The sequence below is a fragment of the Triturus cristatus genome, chromosome 5_2, assembly GCF_964204655.1.
Source record: "Triturus cristatus chromosome 5_2, aTriCri1.1, whole genome shotgun sequence".
Taxonomy (NCBI): domain Eukaryota; kingdom Metazoa; phylum Chordata; class Amphibia; order Caudata; family Salamandridae; genus Triturus; species Triturus cristatus.
In genome coordinates, this window is record NC_140588.1 from 1,011,839,437 (window position 1) to 1,011,854,426 (window position 14,990).

General features: G+C 41.6%; 1 protein-coding gene across 1 annotated transcript in view; it reads right to left on the reverse strand.

The window, feature by feature from the left end:
* LAS1L (LAS1 like ribosome biogenesis factor) overlaps positions 1–14,990 on the reverse strand; it is a 394,614-nt gene that overhangs the window by 333,542 nt on the left and 46,082 nt on the right. The window contains exon 4 of the mRNA XM_085608289.1: positions 2,449–2,530. Within this exon, the coding sequence (XP_085464415.1) occupies positions 2,449–2,530 (82 nt within the window). The remainder of the gene's footprint in view (positions 1–2,448; positions 2,531–14,990) is intronic.

Below are 14,990 nucleotides of genomic sequence, written 5' to 3' on the forward strand. Positions count from 1 at the left end.
ATGATAAATGGGTGTCATTCAAACTGTTAGTGCAGCTGGTTGGCTGTCTTTGGGTTCCTGACCTCAGACTATATGTACACCGGGAATGCGAAGGAGCTGGCTCATCCAAGTATTACAAATCAATGTGTATCTTCTTTCACTACACCTTCAGTCTCTTCATCCCTAATGGGTCCGCTTGTGGGACACAGATCATAAAATGGTAAAGTACATATTAGATGAGTATTCTATTATTGTAAAATTGGAAGATTTAGTACACCGAGGAGTCTATATATGAGGCCATGGTGTTATGCATGCTTTCAGTGTTTTCTTGCTCTTGACTCACAATCTTCAAGTACTAATTAAAAAAACACTATTAGTACTTTCCAATTCTTCAGGATTACAACCGAAAATATTACTAGTCATTAAAATAGAATCAAAAGGAGGAGGATTTTGGTTGAGGCAAATACACTTTAATGAACCATGATGGCGCGGAGAATCTTTTCACAAAGACACATGGTATTCGGGATCCACGGCAGGGTTAGGAAGGCTACATTTACCCTACACCTTGTACTGAACTCTGGCCACTCCCATGAATCTTGTGGGGTAATCAGCTTGGGAACACTGCCTGCTATGACAGAAATCCTTCAGGATGAAGAAGAAAAGGTTGAGATGTCCATTTCAAAGAAGCAGAACTCCAACATAAAACTTCAATGGTCCAGACCCTAATTCACATTAAATCAAATTTTTGTGTCTGGAAAAGAACTGCAAGTAGGGGCCCCCAAACTTAATCATCTGCAGAGCAGCCTGCCGAGCTGTGCGAGGAGGGGAAGCTCTGCAAGACTTCTGCCGGTGACCAGTAGCATAGAACACCAGCGCATGCCTGTGAGGAAGAAGAGAGAACTGGAAGGAGCAAGGTCCAGGGGGAGCCGTTTCGTGAGTGAGCAGCACTTCACTTTAGCTAAGGGAACAAACAGCTACTCTTCCAAGATGTTTGACTGGATTATGGAAGACCATAGACGATTGATGTTCTATTTTAACTCCAACATTCCGTTGACCTTCACGGCCCACAGCGACGCCTCATCACAACAGGGACAGGTACGATTGTGGCAATGTTTCAGCTGTGACTGAAGAATGTATGATACTTTCTTCACTGAGGGTAGTGTTGTTTCTTTACTTGAAATCTGCTTGCCCTAAGTGAGGTGGTAAAACTATGGCTTTAAAATCCAAGATACATTGGTTCTAATGGAATATAGCTAGCTTGTGTCAATGGATGTTACTCCACAGAATTTGTTTAGGGGCATCTGTAACATTTGGGGGGGAGGGGGAAGAGAAGGGAGAGAGAAGAGAGAAAAGAGAAAGAGAAGGGAGAGAGATCGAAAGAGAGATAGAGAGAAAGAGAGAACGCAGGCGCTGAGACTGCAGGTAGTTTAATGTATTCCCAACATAAATCATCAGAAGAAGGTTGCCTCAGGACGATCCCTTAGAATGGGAAAGGAAATTTAAGACTCCTGGTAACTAACGTTAGGGAGGTTGTGAAACTTGACCCCAGATCCAGTGCTCATTTGAAGACCACAATACACTGAATTGTGGGTCCACAAATGTTCATGAGACTGCCCAGAGGGAGTTGTGCTGTCTTGTGCTACACCGAAACCACAGTAAACATCATTCCTCTCTTTACTATGCAAGGACTCAAAAGAGAGGGACAAACAGTTAATGTGTGGATACCAGTCTTGGAAGTGTACTTTAAAACGGTCTCCAAATGTCCCAATATCTCAGAGCAATACAGAAGTAAATTTACAGTGGGGATTTGGAACCAACTACAAACAGTAAGTACTTAACGTACAATCTCATGGGACAAACAAGAGGTAACAATTGCCAACAACCCTTTTTGTAACACAATCTTTAAGCAAACAAATCCCCTGCGTGTGTGACTCATCTGCTTCTTGTGGGGTGAGGGGAGACTGATATGCAAGTTGTCTCAACTTTCTTGGATTGGTACAGACTGCAAAAAAAAAAAAAATTCATGTTGTTCTGCAGACCTCACCCGAACACAGAATATATTTTTTGCAAACCTTAATTTTTAATAATAAATATAAATTCTATAATGTGCCACCATTGTAGACCTACAGTTAATAGTGAAGATGAAGACTGGCATCTGACAAAGTGTAAATTCATGGTGGTGAAGAAAGACTTGCTAAGAAAAAAAAAAAAGATTGGTCAGCAAAAATGTTCACAAAGCCACCTATGTGGAAAAAAATTAAGCTACTGTTTGCATCCTGGCTTATTCCATACAAGTTAGCACTTTGTAGAGCACTACATGTTCACCAAAACTAAACATTGTGACCCATTAGCACAACTTAGGAAGCAAGATTGGACAATGTGTTCTGTGGCATCTCAGCACAGAAATCATTCCGTCATTTGACTGAAGCAACATAATTACAGGAAGAGAATTGGGGAAGAAGTGCTCACCCTTCCGACACCAGCTCAAGTTCGGTAGCTTTCCGTGAGTGAAGTCATGGCGAAGATTCACAATCCACTCAGGGATATTCATCTGCAAGAATAAAAAAAGAAAAACACAAGCAAACCTTTTAACAATCAAACATAGCTGGACAGCGGTGAACACAAGCTAACCAAACCTACTTAACAAAGACAAATAGTGATGGTATTGTGATTAGTCAAAAACTGTGTTGAGAAATGACTGTCTTAATTTAACAGAGGTTTGGAGCCACTACATTCAAAGTACAAAAAAGGTCTTCAAAGGTGCACTAAATTTAAACTGAGCCTTGATAACAGATCTCGTTGAAGTACTAGAAACATTTTTAATGCCTTTAAGAATTTAGATTTTTCACAGCCTGCTGGGCAGAAAATCTGGATTTTATTAAAGACACGGAGGCTAAGATTATGCAAATCTCCTTTATTGCGCAGCTCACAGCAGCAACAATGACGAGATCTAGAACTTCAAAACATTCCAATAGGATATACAGTCCATGACAACGCAGACATCTCCCTTCTTTGTGCGGCGAACAAGATAGCAACTTCATAAACTCCTTGAAGATAGCAACTTTATAAACTCTTTGAAGAAACTTAAATGAAGGCAGCCGGAAGTTCTCTTGAACAATCTAATCTGAAAAAACAGAAACAAATAAATTATATTCCCAGGGAGGGAACAGTAGAGGAGGGATAATCTTAGCCTCCGTGTCTTTAATAAAATCCAGATTTTCTGCCCAGCAGGCTGTGAAAAATCTAAATTTTATGGCATGACACGGAGGCCAATATTATGCAAGTTCAAAATGAGTTCAGAACATTGTCAATAACATTTGGAACAGGCTTAAAATAACATCTTTTGAAAATGCATTCATTTGACCAATCGGCAGCCTTAAGGATATCTTGAAGGCCCCCACCCATGATAAAAGCTTTTGAAGCTGAGGCTCCTCTAAGGGAGTGAGCACCAAAAACAGAGATATCGATCCCAGCTTCTTTCATAACATCCTTAACCCATCTGGCTAGAGTGGGAGAGGAAACTGCTCTATGAGGAAACCTGTGAGATATTAATAATTGATCCGCACAATCCCTTAAACTTAAGGTTCTCTTTTCGTACTCCAACAAACACTTCACCACACATAAACCATCGTTCTGGGGAAAGAAGGGATAGAAGACAGAGGAGGATATAGTTTTAGTTTGTCTTTTAAGGAAAAAACAAACTCCCTTAGGTTGATAAGCCCTTGAAGAGATATCCAAGGCTCTAACATCCGACGTACGCCTGAAGGAAACAAGGCAAAGTAAAACAGTGAGTTTATAGGATAGCTTCTTAAGTGAGAGGATTGAGTTCTCACCCCAATCGGCAATTAATCTAAGGACATCCCTTACATACCATAGTTTAGAATATTTGGGTAAAGGTGGATTTAAAACGCGCATGCTTCTCATAAGTTTTTTAGTTAGCAAGTTCTGACCTACTGAGGTACCGTCTATCAAGCAGTGACCTGCTGCGATGGCCGATCTGTAGACATTAACGGTTCGATAAGCCAGACCTGAGGCAAAGATCTCAGCCAAAAAATTGAGAACTTGAACTATATCAGTTGAAATGGGATCATAACTCCGTCGAAGGCACCAACAAACCCATTTACGCCAAGCCAATCTATAGGCTTTCCTTGTTCCAGGAGCCCAGGATTCACACATGAGTTTGAAAGCGCTCTCCGAAAGTCCCGGGAGCTGCCACTGTCTCCTGAAATCTTCCATGCCATCAGGGACATGAGTCCCTGAAGAACTAGGGGGTGACACGCGCCCTGAGGATCTGTGATTACTTCGTCGAAAGTAGGAATGAGAATTGGAAAATCCACACTCATTTCCAACAGGATGGGGAACCAAGCCTGGGATCTCCAGAGGGGGGTTATCACTACCACTATTTCTTTGTTTCTCTGAATTTGAAGAAGAAGGCGTGGAAGCATGGCAAAGGGCGGGAAAGCATAAGGTCTCAGACCAAGCCAGTCCTGAAAGAAGGCGTCTGTCCCCAAGGCCATCGGATCTGGTCTCCAGCTGAAAAAATTGGGGAGTTGAGTGTTGATTCTGTCTCCAAAGAGGTCTATTCCAAAGGGACCCCATAATGACTGGATGGTTAGAAAAACATCCCTGCTCAGTTTCCAGTTGTTTGAATCCTTGAAATTCCTCGAGAACCAGTCTGCAACCCCATTGTTCAAACCTGGAATATGTTCGGCAATGACGGAGATGCCCTTGTTGAGGCAGTAAGCCCAGAAATTCTTGGCCAGATCGGAGAGACCTTTGGAATGTGGGCCTCCCATCTTGTTCACATATCTCACGGCAGAAATGTTGTCCATGCGAAGCATGACAGAGCATTTCATCAGGCCCTTGGTAAAACTCTGGATTGCAAAGGAGCCTGCCAGAAGTTCCAGGCAGTTGATGTGAAGCTCCTTCTCCATTGGAGTCCAAAGTCCCCCTGTTGAAGAGTTGCCACAAGTGGCACCCCAACCTTGAAGGCTCGCATCAGAGTCTATTACTAAGTCCGGTTCTTCCCCAAAGATTGCTCTTCCGTTCCCAGCCATCTTGTCAGCATCCATGTGTTCATCATACAGTTGGCCACTTGCGACAGCGATCTCATGAGCTTCACTTTGGGCCAGGTACAGTACTATCTTGTGAGCTGCAGTTTGAGCTTCCTACAGAGACCTAGAGGATCTGTCACTCTTTATAACCCGTGTATCAGCCTCCAAATGCCCTGAACTCTCCTCGGAGCGAGACTCTCCATCTTGTTCTCACCTTTAGTCCGATCCCAAACAAACTAACTAGATCCAACTTGGATGTCTAGGAGATATGACCTACAAAATAAAGGTAACTGCTAGAAATAGAGTTATGTTATGTGAGTTTTGGAGCGCGGCTAATCACCCATAAGGCAGCCCTCGCAGCTCATTAGAACCAACACAGTGCAGCGCAAATCAACAGAGAACCTTGCACTGCAGCACTCACAGCTCATCGGAACCGATACAGGCTGACACAACTCAAAACAGGACCTCGCACTGCAGCATTTGCAGCTCATCGGAACCGACACAGGCTGACGCAACTCGACACAGGACCTCACACTGCAGCACTCACAGCTCATCGGAACCGACACAGGTGGATGCAACTCGTCACAGGACCTCACACTGCAGCACTTGCAGCTCATCGGAACTGACACAGGCTGACGCAACTCGACACAGGACCTCGCACAGCAGCACTTGCAGCTCATCGGAACCGACACAGGCTGACGCAACTCGACACAGGACCTCGCACAGCAGCACTTACAGCTCATTTGAAACCGACACAGGCTGACGCAACTCGACACAGGACCTCACACTGGTATAAGTCCAAAAATACAAATAAATTCATACTCAAAGTAGTAAAGGGTAAGAAAGGATAAGTGCGTACTTACACACAGAGATCTAAACTAATATAGATCCAAAACAGATAAATACATACACATTTGAAATAAACCAGAGATCTGATTCTTTAAAGTTCTGGAAACTGGAGCATGGTGACTCAAGATCCTTGGGTTTTAGACACTGTAAGTGGGTTCAAGATAGATTTCATAGACTTTCCTATTCAAGAGAGACCCCCTCGAAAAATACGTTTCACCTATGAATCCCCGCCCGACTAAACTATTGGCAGGTGCAACTGAGGTTATTAACCCTGTGGTTAATACTCTGCTCAATTTATCCTTATCGTCAGCCAGGGTACCTTCTGCCTGGAATCAGGCTATGATTGTTCCCCTGCACAAGAAATCCCCCAGGAACTGTGTATCTTGGGATGGAGTCGATCTGGAGGAGGTCGTTGGGGGGTGTGGTCCTCTTATAGGGGGCCAAGGCCCTCGCCACATGTGAGGAGTGACCGTTCCGTTGCGACCCACTGCCGGGGGTCCTGTGTTTCCAGGAGCAGATAGGCGAGCTGGGAGAGATGTAGGGGCTGAGGGCAGTTTACTCCACACATGAAAGGCCGAGAGCGGACTGCCTCATCCTAGAATGTTGCACGACCCGCCAACAGTGCCTCTCATCTCTCCATAGCCCTTCTCTCACGTTTTATTGCTTCCTAAATAGATTTCATAATAACATGCACCCAAAAGTATTAATAACTTTTATATATCTCTGGTATGCATGCAATTATTCTGAAATATCCAACATTACTCACACGTTTTATTGCTTCCTGATAAGAAAGGATAAGTGTGTACTTACACACAGAGATCTAAACTAATATAGATCCAAAACAGATAAATACATACTAATGTAGTAAAGGTCAAGAGAAAGTAAAATGCTCCTCAACCTTCGATACAGACTCAGAAGAGATGGGAGATGATCCTGGGGATAATACTGAAGAGGCAGATAAGGCCTCAGACCCAAAAAAGGGTATTACCGATCCCTTAGGGGACTATATGTTCGATCCCCTCTTAATTAAATATCCCCTTCCGCCAGAATGGCAACCCTCCCAACATGTGGCAAACTATATTAGCTTTTGGCTTAGAAGGGAGATTCCCAAAAACCTAGAAACTCCAGGTTTTGTGAAAAATAGTAAAGGGTAAGAAAGGATAAGTGTGTACTTACACACAGAGATCTAAACTAATATAGATCCAAAACAGATAAATACATACTCATTTGAAATAAACCAGAGATCTGATTCTTTAAATGCATGCATACCAGAGATATATAAAAGTTATTAATACTTTTGGGTGCATGTTATTATAAGCCACAGATGAACTCAACAGTTGACTATCGGACACTAATATGACAAAATAACTAATTCAGCAGCAAAATCGGAAATACGTTCACATGGACTATATATATTGTGGATTTTTGTCGTTTGTAGTCTTGTGTTAAGTCTATATAAAGAATACTTATTTTTATAAAACCTGTGTGGTGTCCATGCCAGTGGTGAGGGTGAAGGTAGGGTCCTATGTCTCGGGCGCGATTCAAGTGCGGCGTGGGATGAGGCAGGGCTGCCCGCTATCCCCCCTCCTTTTCGCGCTTGTGATGGAGCCACTGGCCGAGGCGCTGCGGACACAGCTGCAGGATGGCATACTACTGGGCAATGGCAGAATCACAAAGCTTATGCTTTCCCGCCCTTTGCCATGCTTCCACGCCTTCTTCTTCAAATTCAGAGAAACAAAGAAATAGTGGTAGTGATAACCCCCCTCTGGAGATCCCAGGCTTGGTTCCCCATCCTGTTTGACAGACGTACAAAGGATATTGCTTTTGTTTTCATTCAGATTTATATCGTTAGTCAGTATATGGGTGTGCACACATATGTATATATCTCAATCGTTTCAGGATTAAGCAAGGGAGAGCTCCAACCCCAGTGTCACACTAACGTCACAGAAGCACTGCAAAGTCTTAGTTAAACGGAGTACATAAAATGGTCTTGTTTTAATACAGTGTTTTCAAATGATGCATTTATCATCATAACATACAAATATATTGATAATATACACAGTGACATATTTAGTTAACAACATAAGGCATGAAAGACGCCGGTCCCGTGCAGTTTTCTGATTCAACGCAGAACCTGCGTTTGAATGATGCCGGTTGAGTATTCCCCGAAAGTTTTCCTCGGCGTAAGGAGCCGGGGGAGGGGGCGGGGAAAGGGTGTGATACAAAACCGTGTCGGAGCGAGATGGAGTCTCGCTCCGAGGAGAGTTCAGGGCATTTGGAGGCTGATACACGGGTTATAAAGAGTGGGACTGAAACTGTAAAGCCTATCTAGCGCGATGCGCAAGTTCAAAGGGAAAGTAGAAGGCGGGAAGCCAATCTAGCACGATGAGAGTTGAAGGGTATTAATAAGTTTAAAGAAAGATAAAGGGGAAAAGACACAACCGGTCGTCAGCCAACCTTAAAACTCGACATAAAAATTCAAATAGTATAAGTCCAAAAAAACAAATAAATTCATACTCAAAGTAGTAAAGGGTAAGAAAGGATAAGTGTGTACTTACACACAGAGATCTAAACTAATATAGATCCAAAACAGATAAATACATACTAATGTAGTAAAGGTCAAGAGAAAGTAAAATGTGTACTTATCTTGTGAGCAGCAGCAACAAAGAAGGGAGATGTCTGCGTTGTCATGGACTGTATATCCTATTGGACTGTTTTGAAGTTCTAGATCTCTTCATTGTTGCTGCTGTGAGCTGCGCAATAAAGGAGATTTGCATAATCTTAGCCTCCGTGTCATGCCATAAAATTCAGCTTTTGAATGTGCAAAAATCCAACTCACTGTAATAGGACAGTGACACAAGATTAGGGTTTTTAAGAAAAGTCCTAGGGCCCAGTTCACAAACCAGTTTATGATTGAAAATGGCAGTATGTACACATATCAGGCATTGCAAAAGGACACTGAGCAAGCGTACATGGATTTACAATAGAATAATTGTATGGCAAGACTGCGGACAACCAAGCAGTAGTGAACCCCATGTAAAGAGGCTAGGGAGTGTGTGAATCAAGACGTACTTAGTTTGGGATGGAGTTTTTGAGCCTGTCAATGTCCACAAGCTTGAAAATGTGTGAATGCCCATGAGCTCCCAGACTACCGTTCCCACTCTGAAGACGGTTAGGGGTTTGCTGCAGCAAAGGATTGGAGTAAATCCTCTTCCTTGGTGTGAAGGGGAAAGGAGCATAACCCAACGTCTTGGGGGTAGTGGAAAGGATGTGTTTCTTACTCTGCAAGTATCTATCTGTAACGGTTAGCGCTGTGGATTTACATGCTCTGCATACTCCTGCCAGCTAGTTTTAGGCTTTGACGTTTGCAACTTGTCTTTGCTCAAAGACGTCTTTCGAGTCAAGGGGTATGATGTTACTGCTACTTTAGTTCGCAATGTGCATGGGCACAGACTCAATTATTCGATTGTTTTCTCCACAAAGGGTGAGAGTAAGTATGGAGTGGAAAGTATGACAGTATGGTCAACATGAGTGAAGTGTATATAAGAAATAAAATGTTACAGGCGAAAGGACAACGGTAGCATCCTGTGGCTCTCGGGGAAGTGTGTGGGCACATATAAATTTACATCACTACACGCTGCGAATAAATGCTAAGACTCCGTCCATAGCATGCGCGGCTGGTGATATACATGATATGCATAGACGATAAAGCAGTGTTTTCGTAGCGGTGGTCAGCCTGTGGATGGTGCAGATGCATGAAACAAAGTCCTTAATACTATTTAGCCAACTCTAGCTTGTTGATGTGCTAGGATGTCCACACAGTAATATTTTATAAAAGTGTGTGAAGTGGACCATGCAGCTTTTTTACGAATGTCAGCTATGGCCATACTTCCCAGGAAAGTTATTGTTGTGCTCTTTTTCCAGGTGGAATGTGGCCTGGGAGGGGCGGCTAAGGTTCTTTTGGCTTTAAGATAGCAGGCCTGAATGCATTTTACAATTCATCTGCCTTTGATAGGATGATCTTTATTGGGCATAGCAAAAGCAAAGAAAAGCTTCCAGGTCTGGTTTAGGGGGAAAACACAGAGCGCTATAGTTTGGTTGAGATGGAAAGGTCGTGCAACCTTGGGTAGGAATCTACGGTTAGTCCTGAGAACAAACCTATTGCTGTGAACTTGAAAGAAAGGCTCCTGAAGTAAAAGAGCCTGCAATTCATTAATACGACTTAATGATGCAACAGCTACAAGGAAAGCGATCTTCCATGAGAGGAATTTTAGAGTGTAGTGGTTCTAAATGAGGGCACATAAGCCTGGTAAGGACAACATTTTGGTTCTAGACTGGAGCCGGAGGAACCCTGGGTGAGATGCTTTTAAGGCCTTTCATGAAAGTCTTGACTGGTATTCTGAAAAGTGAGGTCGGCCCTGCCTGTCTGGAGTTTGGGTGTCTGGCTCTGCTTTGGTTCTGTGTGAGCCAGTGCAGCCTGTTGGGGAGTTTCTCGTGGGGAGCGTAGTGATCCAAGATGGGATCCCACAGGATGAGAGTAAGGGAGGATTGCCAAAGCTTACGGGACATACAGAAGAAAGTAGAGAGGAGGAAAGGCATAGGCAAAGATCCCCAACCAGTTCATCCATACAGCATTGCACATGGAGTGAGTATGAAAACCTTGGCGGCAAAGTTTTGGCATTTTGCGTTTTCGCAAGTGGATTGATGTTTACTTTTCTTTCTAGAACTGCAAAGTGAGAGGGGTTCTTAAAATGAATTATGTGACAATCTTGCTGGAGTACAGGGAGTGTGAAAGGAAAGGCTGTTGTTTTTCCAAACACTCAGCAAAATGCAAATACATGTAAATGAACTGTAGGCATTCAGGAGTTAGGAAAGCAAAAACGAAACACTTTTTTTGTAATTCTGAGATGTGATGGAAACAGAGATGTATAGGATCAAAATAAATCAACACACTGTACTTGATGATGCATAAATGATAAATATTCACAGAAACCCGATTTCCGCATATCATTTGTGTGCTATATAGTTTTATCAGTAAAACTGAATGTTTGTGCAGTTAGTGGCAATTTCATTAGAAAATGTGCTGTCTATAAGTAACAATGCGCTACCACACATGTACATTAAAAAAACAAGCATTTGCAATGCAATAGGTCTCGCATTAGTAAAAGTTTGAGCTATAGGCGTTGCAAATGATAACTTATTTTTTGGGGCAAAAAATATCCCAGCAGTAGCACAAGTAATAAAAGAAAATCCAGAAAGCAAGAAAAGGGTGCAGTACCACATTCTGTTACTACGTGTCCCTGTGGGGTTGTAAAGGGACCTCTATGATCCACATAAGGTACTCCAACCTTAATGAAATTATAAAGATAAAGACTGCAGCATAGCATACGTTTCCATTTGTTTTTATTGAAAGTGAGATTTTTGTTAGCCTGCGTGTTAAAAATGTACCATTGTGGTTTATTTAGCATCTTACTTCCAATAAAAACGAATGGAAATTTATGCTGAGCTGCAAGGTTTTAAATTATAATTGCATTAAGTGTGCAGTACCTTATGTGGCTAATAGAGGTCCCTCCATGACACCGCCTACGACGAGCAAACTTGTAATATGCTTGGCGGAACCACAGCGGTTCCACCAAGCATATTGCAGCCTCCTGACCACAGCAACACCACCAGGGAATGGCGGTTCCCTGGCGGGCGTTGGCGGTCTGACCGCCTGAATCGTAATAGGGTGGTCAGCAGACCACCACCGCCGTGACCCCTCGAGTCGGATGGTCCATGGCATACCTAAAGGTAACAAAAGAACAAGAATTTCAGACATTGCAACATACGTTAAAAACAGGCAGACTGAAAACATACCCATTAGTTTTAACTTGGTGTCACAATCTCTCGTAGGTTATGATATTTGATATATGATATTAACAGAAGTCTGCAGATATCATGGCCTAAAAAGGCCACTGATCTAAATCCCAAATTAGTACAATTTTAGCTCCATGTCATGTACCACACAAGACAAAAGCTGTTTTTTAGATACTTAAAGTTATGCAGCATTCATTCAGAATCAGATCTGATTTGTATCCACATAAAATGACTCAAAGAGTTGAGATGCTGGGAAGAAACCGCTTTGAAGAAAGAGGAGAAGTGGTTTATTGATGGTAAAAGGATTACATGGAGAGAGGTACACGTAGAAATTAAGTAATACAGGGTAGACAAAGTTTGCCTACAGACAAATATATAGCCTAATATTCAAATAAGCAGTATCAGACACAGAAAATACTAGCGCGAAAGCGACACAGCTTGTTAAAGATCATGGTTGGATAGTGGACTTCTTTCTTCAAGCTTACAAAAACAATTGTTAGAAAGTGGCTTAAGAAAAGAATCTGTCAAATAATCATGCCACATGAAAGGAAGTAGCAGAATATAGCACAACTGTCCTAAAGAGGGTGAATTTTAAACAAATGCAAACCGTTACTCAATGGCTATTATATTTTACATCTGCCTCTCTGCATCAGCGAAATCCTGACATTCCTAAAGAATGGCCAAATGCTTGGGATTTGGGGACTGGAGGCATATGATCTGGACATATCCCCTACTTAAAGAAGGTTGGTATAAAATGTTTAACCGCGTAATGCAAAGTTTAAATAAACCCAGACCCAATTTCCAGATTAATAGGATGCACTGCACATTTGGGTATAAAACGTAATTCAGAGAGACGGTGGTGGTATATTGCAATTTTAGGTGGAACAGTAAATATTACCCACAGGAAGGCAAAATATCCACCTTTTTCTCAGCGTGGGAAGACCATTTTCAGAAAATATATCATAGGGTAAAATATACACAAAATGAATTGCAGCTACTAAGAAGTTTAATCAGGTATGGATATTATTTTTTTTTAAAAGGTTGAACTGTTGTGTGTTTTCTTGATATATTAAATATACAACAAATACATTTGTAATTTGGCTTTGCAAAAAGACAATGAAATTGTATCAATACTACATTGTAATTTTGTGGTGGAGTTGTTTTAGCAGATTTTAAATGAGATTTCATAAAAACTTATCTTAACACAAAATGAGAGAGGAAGGATTGAAAGGTCCACAAGACACCCCACCAAAGTAAACTAAAGAATGAAAAAAATAGATTAATTAGATCGCCATGGGTATCCTTTCTTAAAGGACGTGGAACCTTCATCTAGTACTGATGGCATACTCTTCCTGAGCAGACATGTTTGTCTGAATGGGTTCGAAAGAAGGAGCTCTTTTGGAACCGGTCTTTGGTTGACAGCGAGGAGGATATTGTTGGAACACGGAATGTGGGATCCAATTCGTTTTATAATCAAATTGCCTGTGGATCAATTTAAAATCAATTTATTCAGGTGGCTTTGGCAAGATTAAAATACCAAATACAGGATGATTGTGACTAACAATTAGTCTGTCAACATGTTTTGGCCAATACTTTGAACCCTCTCTCGGTATGTGGCCTTCGCCAGGACCCAGGTATCCCCTAAATCAGACCCTTCCATCTAAAGGTTGAGATGTGTACTGTGTAGGTACAAATAGGGAAAAAGTAATAGAGATACACTTGGAGTTAAACATTTTTCCCAAATAATTTATAGGTTCGTAATTTGCTATTCATCTATGGCTGTCTTTCACCCTCCTCTGAAAAGTGTAGACAGTAAATAAAATACACGTAATTCTTTAAACTGCAATATACTTTAATTCTAAACAATGGGACCCTTACCATTCCTGAATATTGGATCTGATGGGGTCACTGTACAAATGTGTGCAAAGGAGTACACTTCCTGGAAAAGTACATGGATTGTTGATAAATATTTAATAATACAAAGATTGTGGTTTACCTTTTGGCATAAGTTGACAAATATTTTTGAGAGGCTACTTTTGGAAGGGCAGAGTGATTCACAACACTTTATCCTGGGTGTTTATCTAAATAAACTAGCAGCCAGGGCTTTAAAGGGAGATGCATTAGCTATTTGATGGTGTGCCAGAGATATCCTTCTTCATAATGGTGAGTGTAAAGATGACACAACAAAATGTTTGGTATCTGGGATGGTAGCTGCAAATCTAAGGGAAACATTTTGTCAGATTAGCCCATGAAGGATGAAGGTCATTTATGGGGGGGGAGGGGGGAGTCACCCAGTAAAGAAAAAAGGCTAATACTACTGGCCTGAAATAGATATTGATAGTGTGGGTATACAGAAAACTTAACACAGACAGCATTTGGAGATATGCAGTAAGATGTCAATGAATATCAATATGAACAAGATGGGCAATTTAACGCCTTGTTTCAAAAGTTATGTTTTTCAATATTCATAAATAAATGCAAACTGTTCACCAGGTGCGTCAATTTGATGTGACAGCATGATACCATTATTAACTTTGCATATTTATAGCTTTTCAAGCATACATTGAGATGTACAAGCTACATAAAGTACAATCATTAAGGTACTGAATAGGAGTTGTACAGTACCGCGGGGTGGTAAAACCACACCTGTGAAAGCCAGTACCATGCTTTAATACAGAATCCCAGCAGACACCTGCTTGGCTAGGTAAGGATTGTGATTAAAGTGTGGAGAGCAAACACTGAAAGAAACCAGTAGAAATACAAGTCAGAATACTAAACCACGGCAATTTGAGAGTGGTCAAGTGATAGCGAGCAAATCTTTTCTGGATTTCAACCCAACTCAGTCTACCAATGTTGGAAATAGATAAATGGTTCTGGATGGTCGGTCAAAGTACAGTAAGAATCATAATGGCACAGTTAAAGTGTTGATTTACGGTGTAGGATGCAAAAACAGCCGACATGCGGTGAGTAGATTTTTATTGTGACTATGTTATGAATCGAAGGGCGAAGAATGTGTGCCCATCAAGGTGTCATCAGATGAGAGCAAGACTAGATGTTATGCTCCCACACATACAACTAATGATGTTGCCTTGATATATTATTTAATATTTAAGTAATGCAAAAGTAGAAATGTGACAAGCAATGATAGTGTGTATTCCATAATATGTACATCCTAACTTTATGCACGGTATTGCATCATACTTCAATTCAGTACACACCGCTCCATTGCGCATTGGCTAAATTTGCAAATAC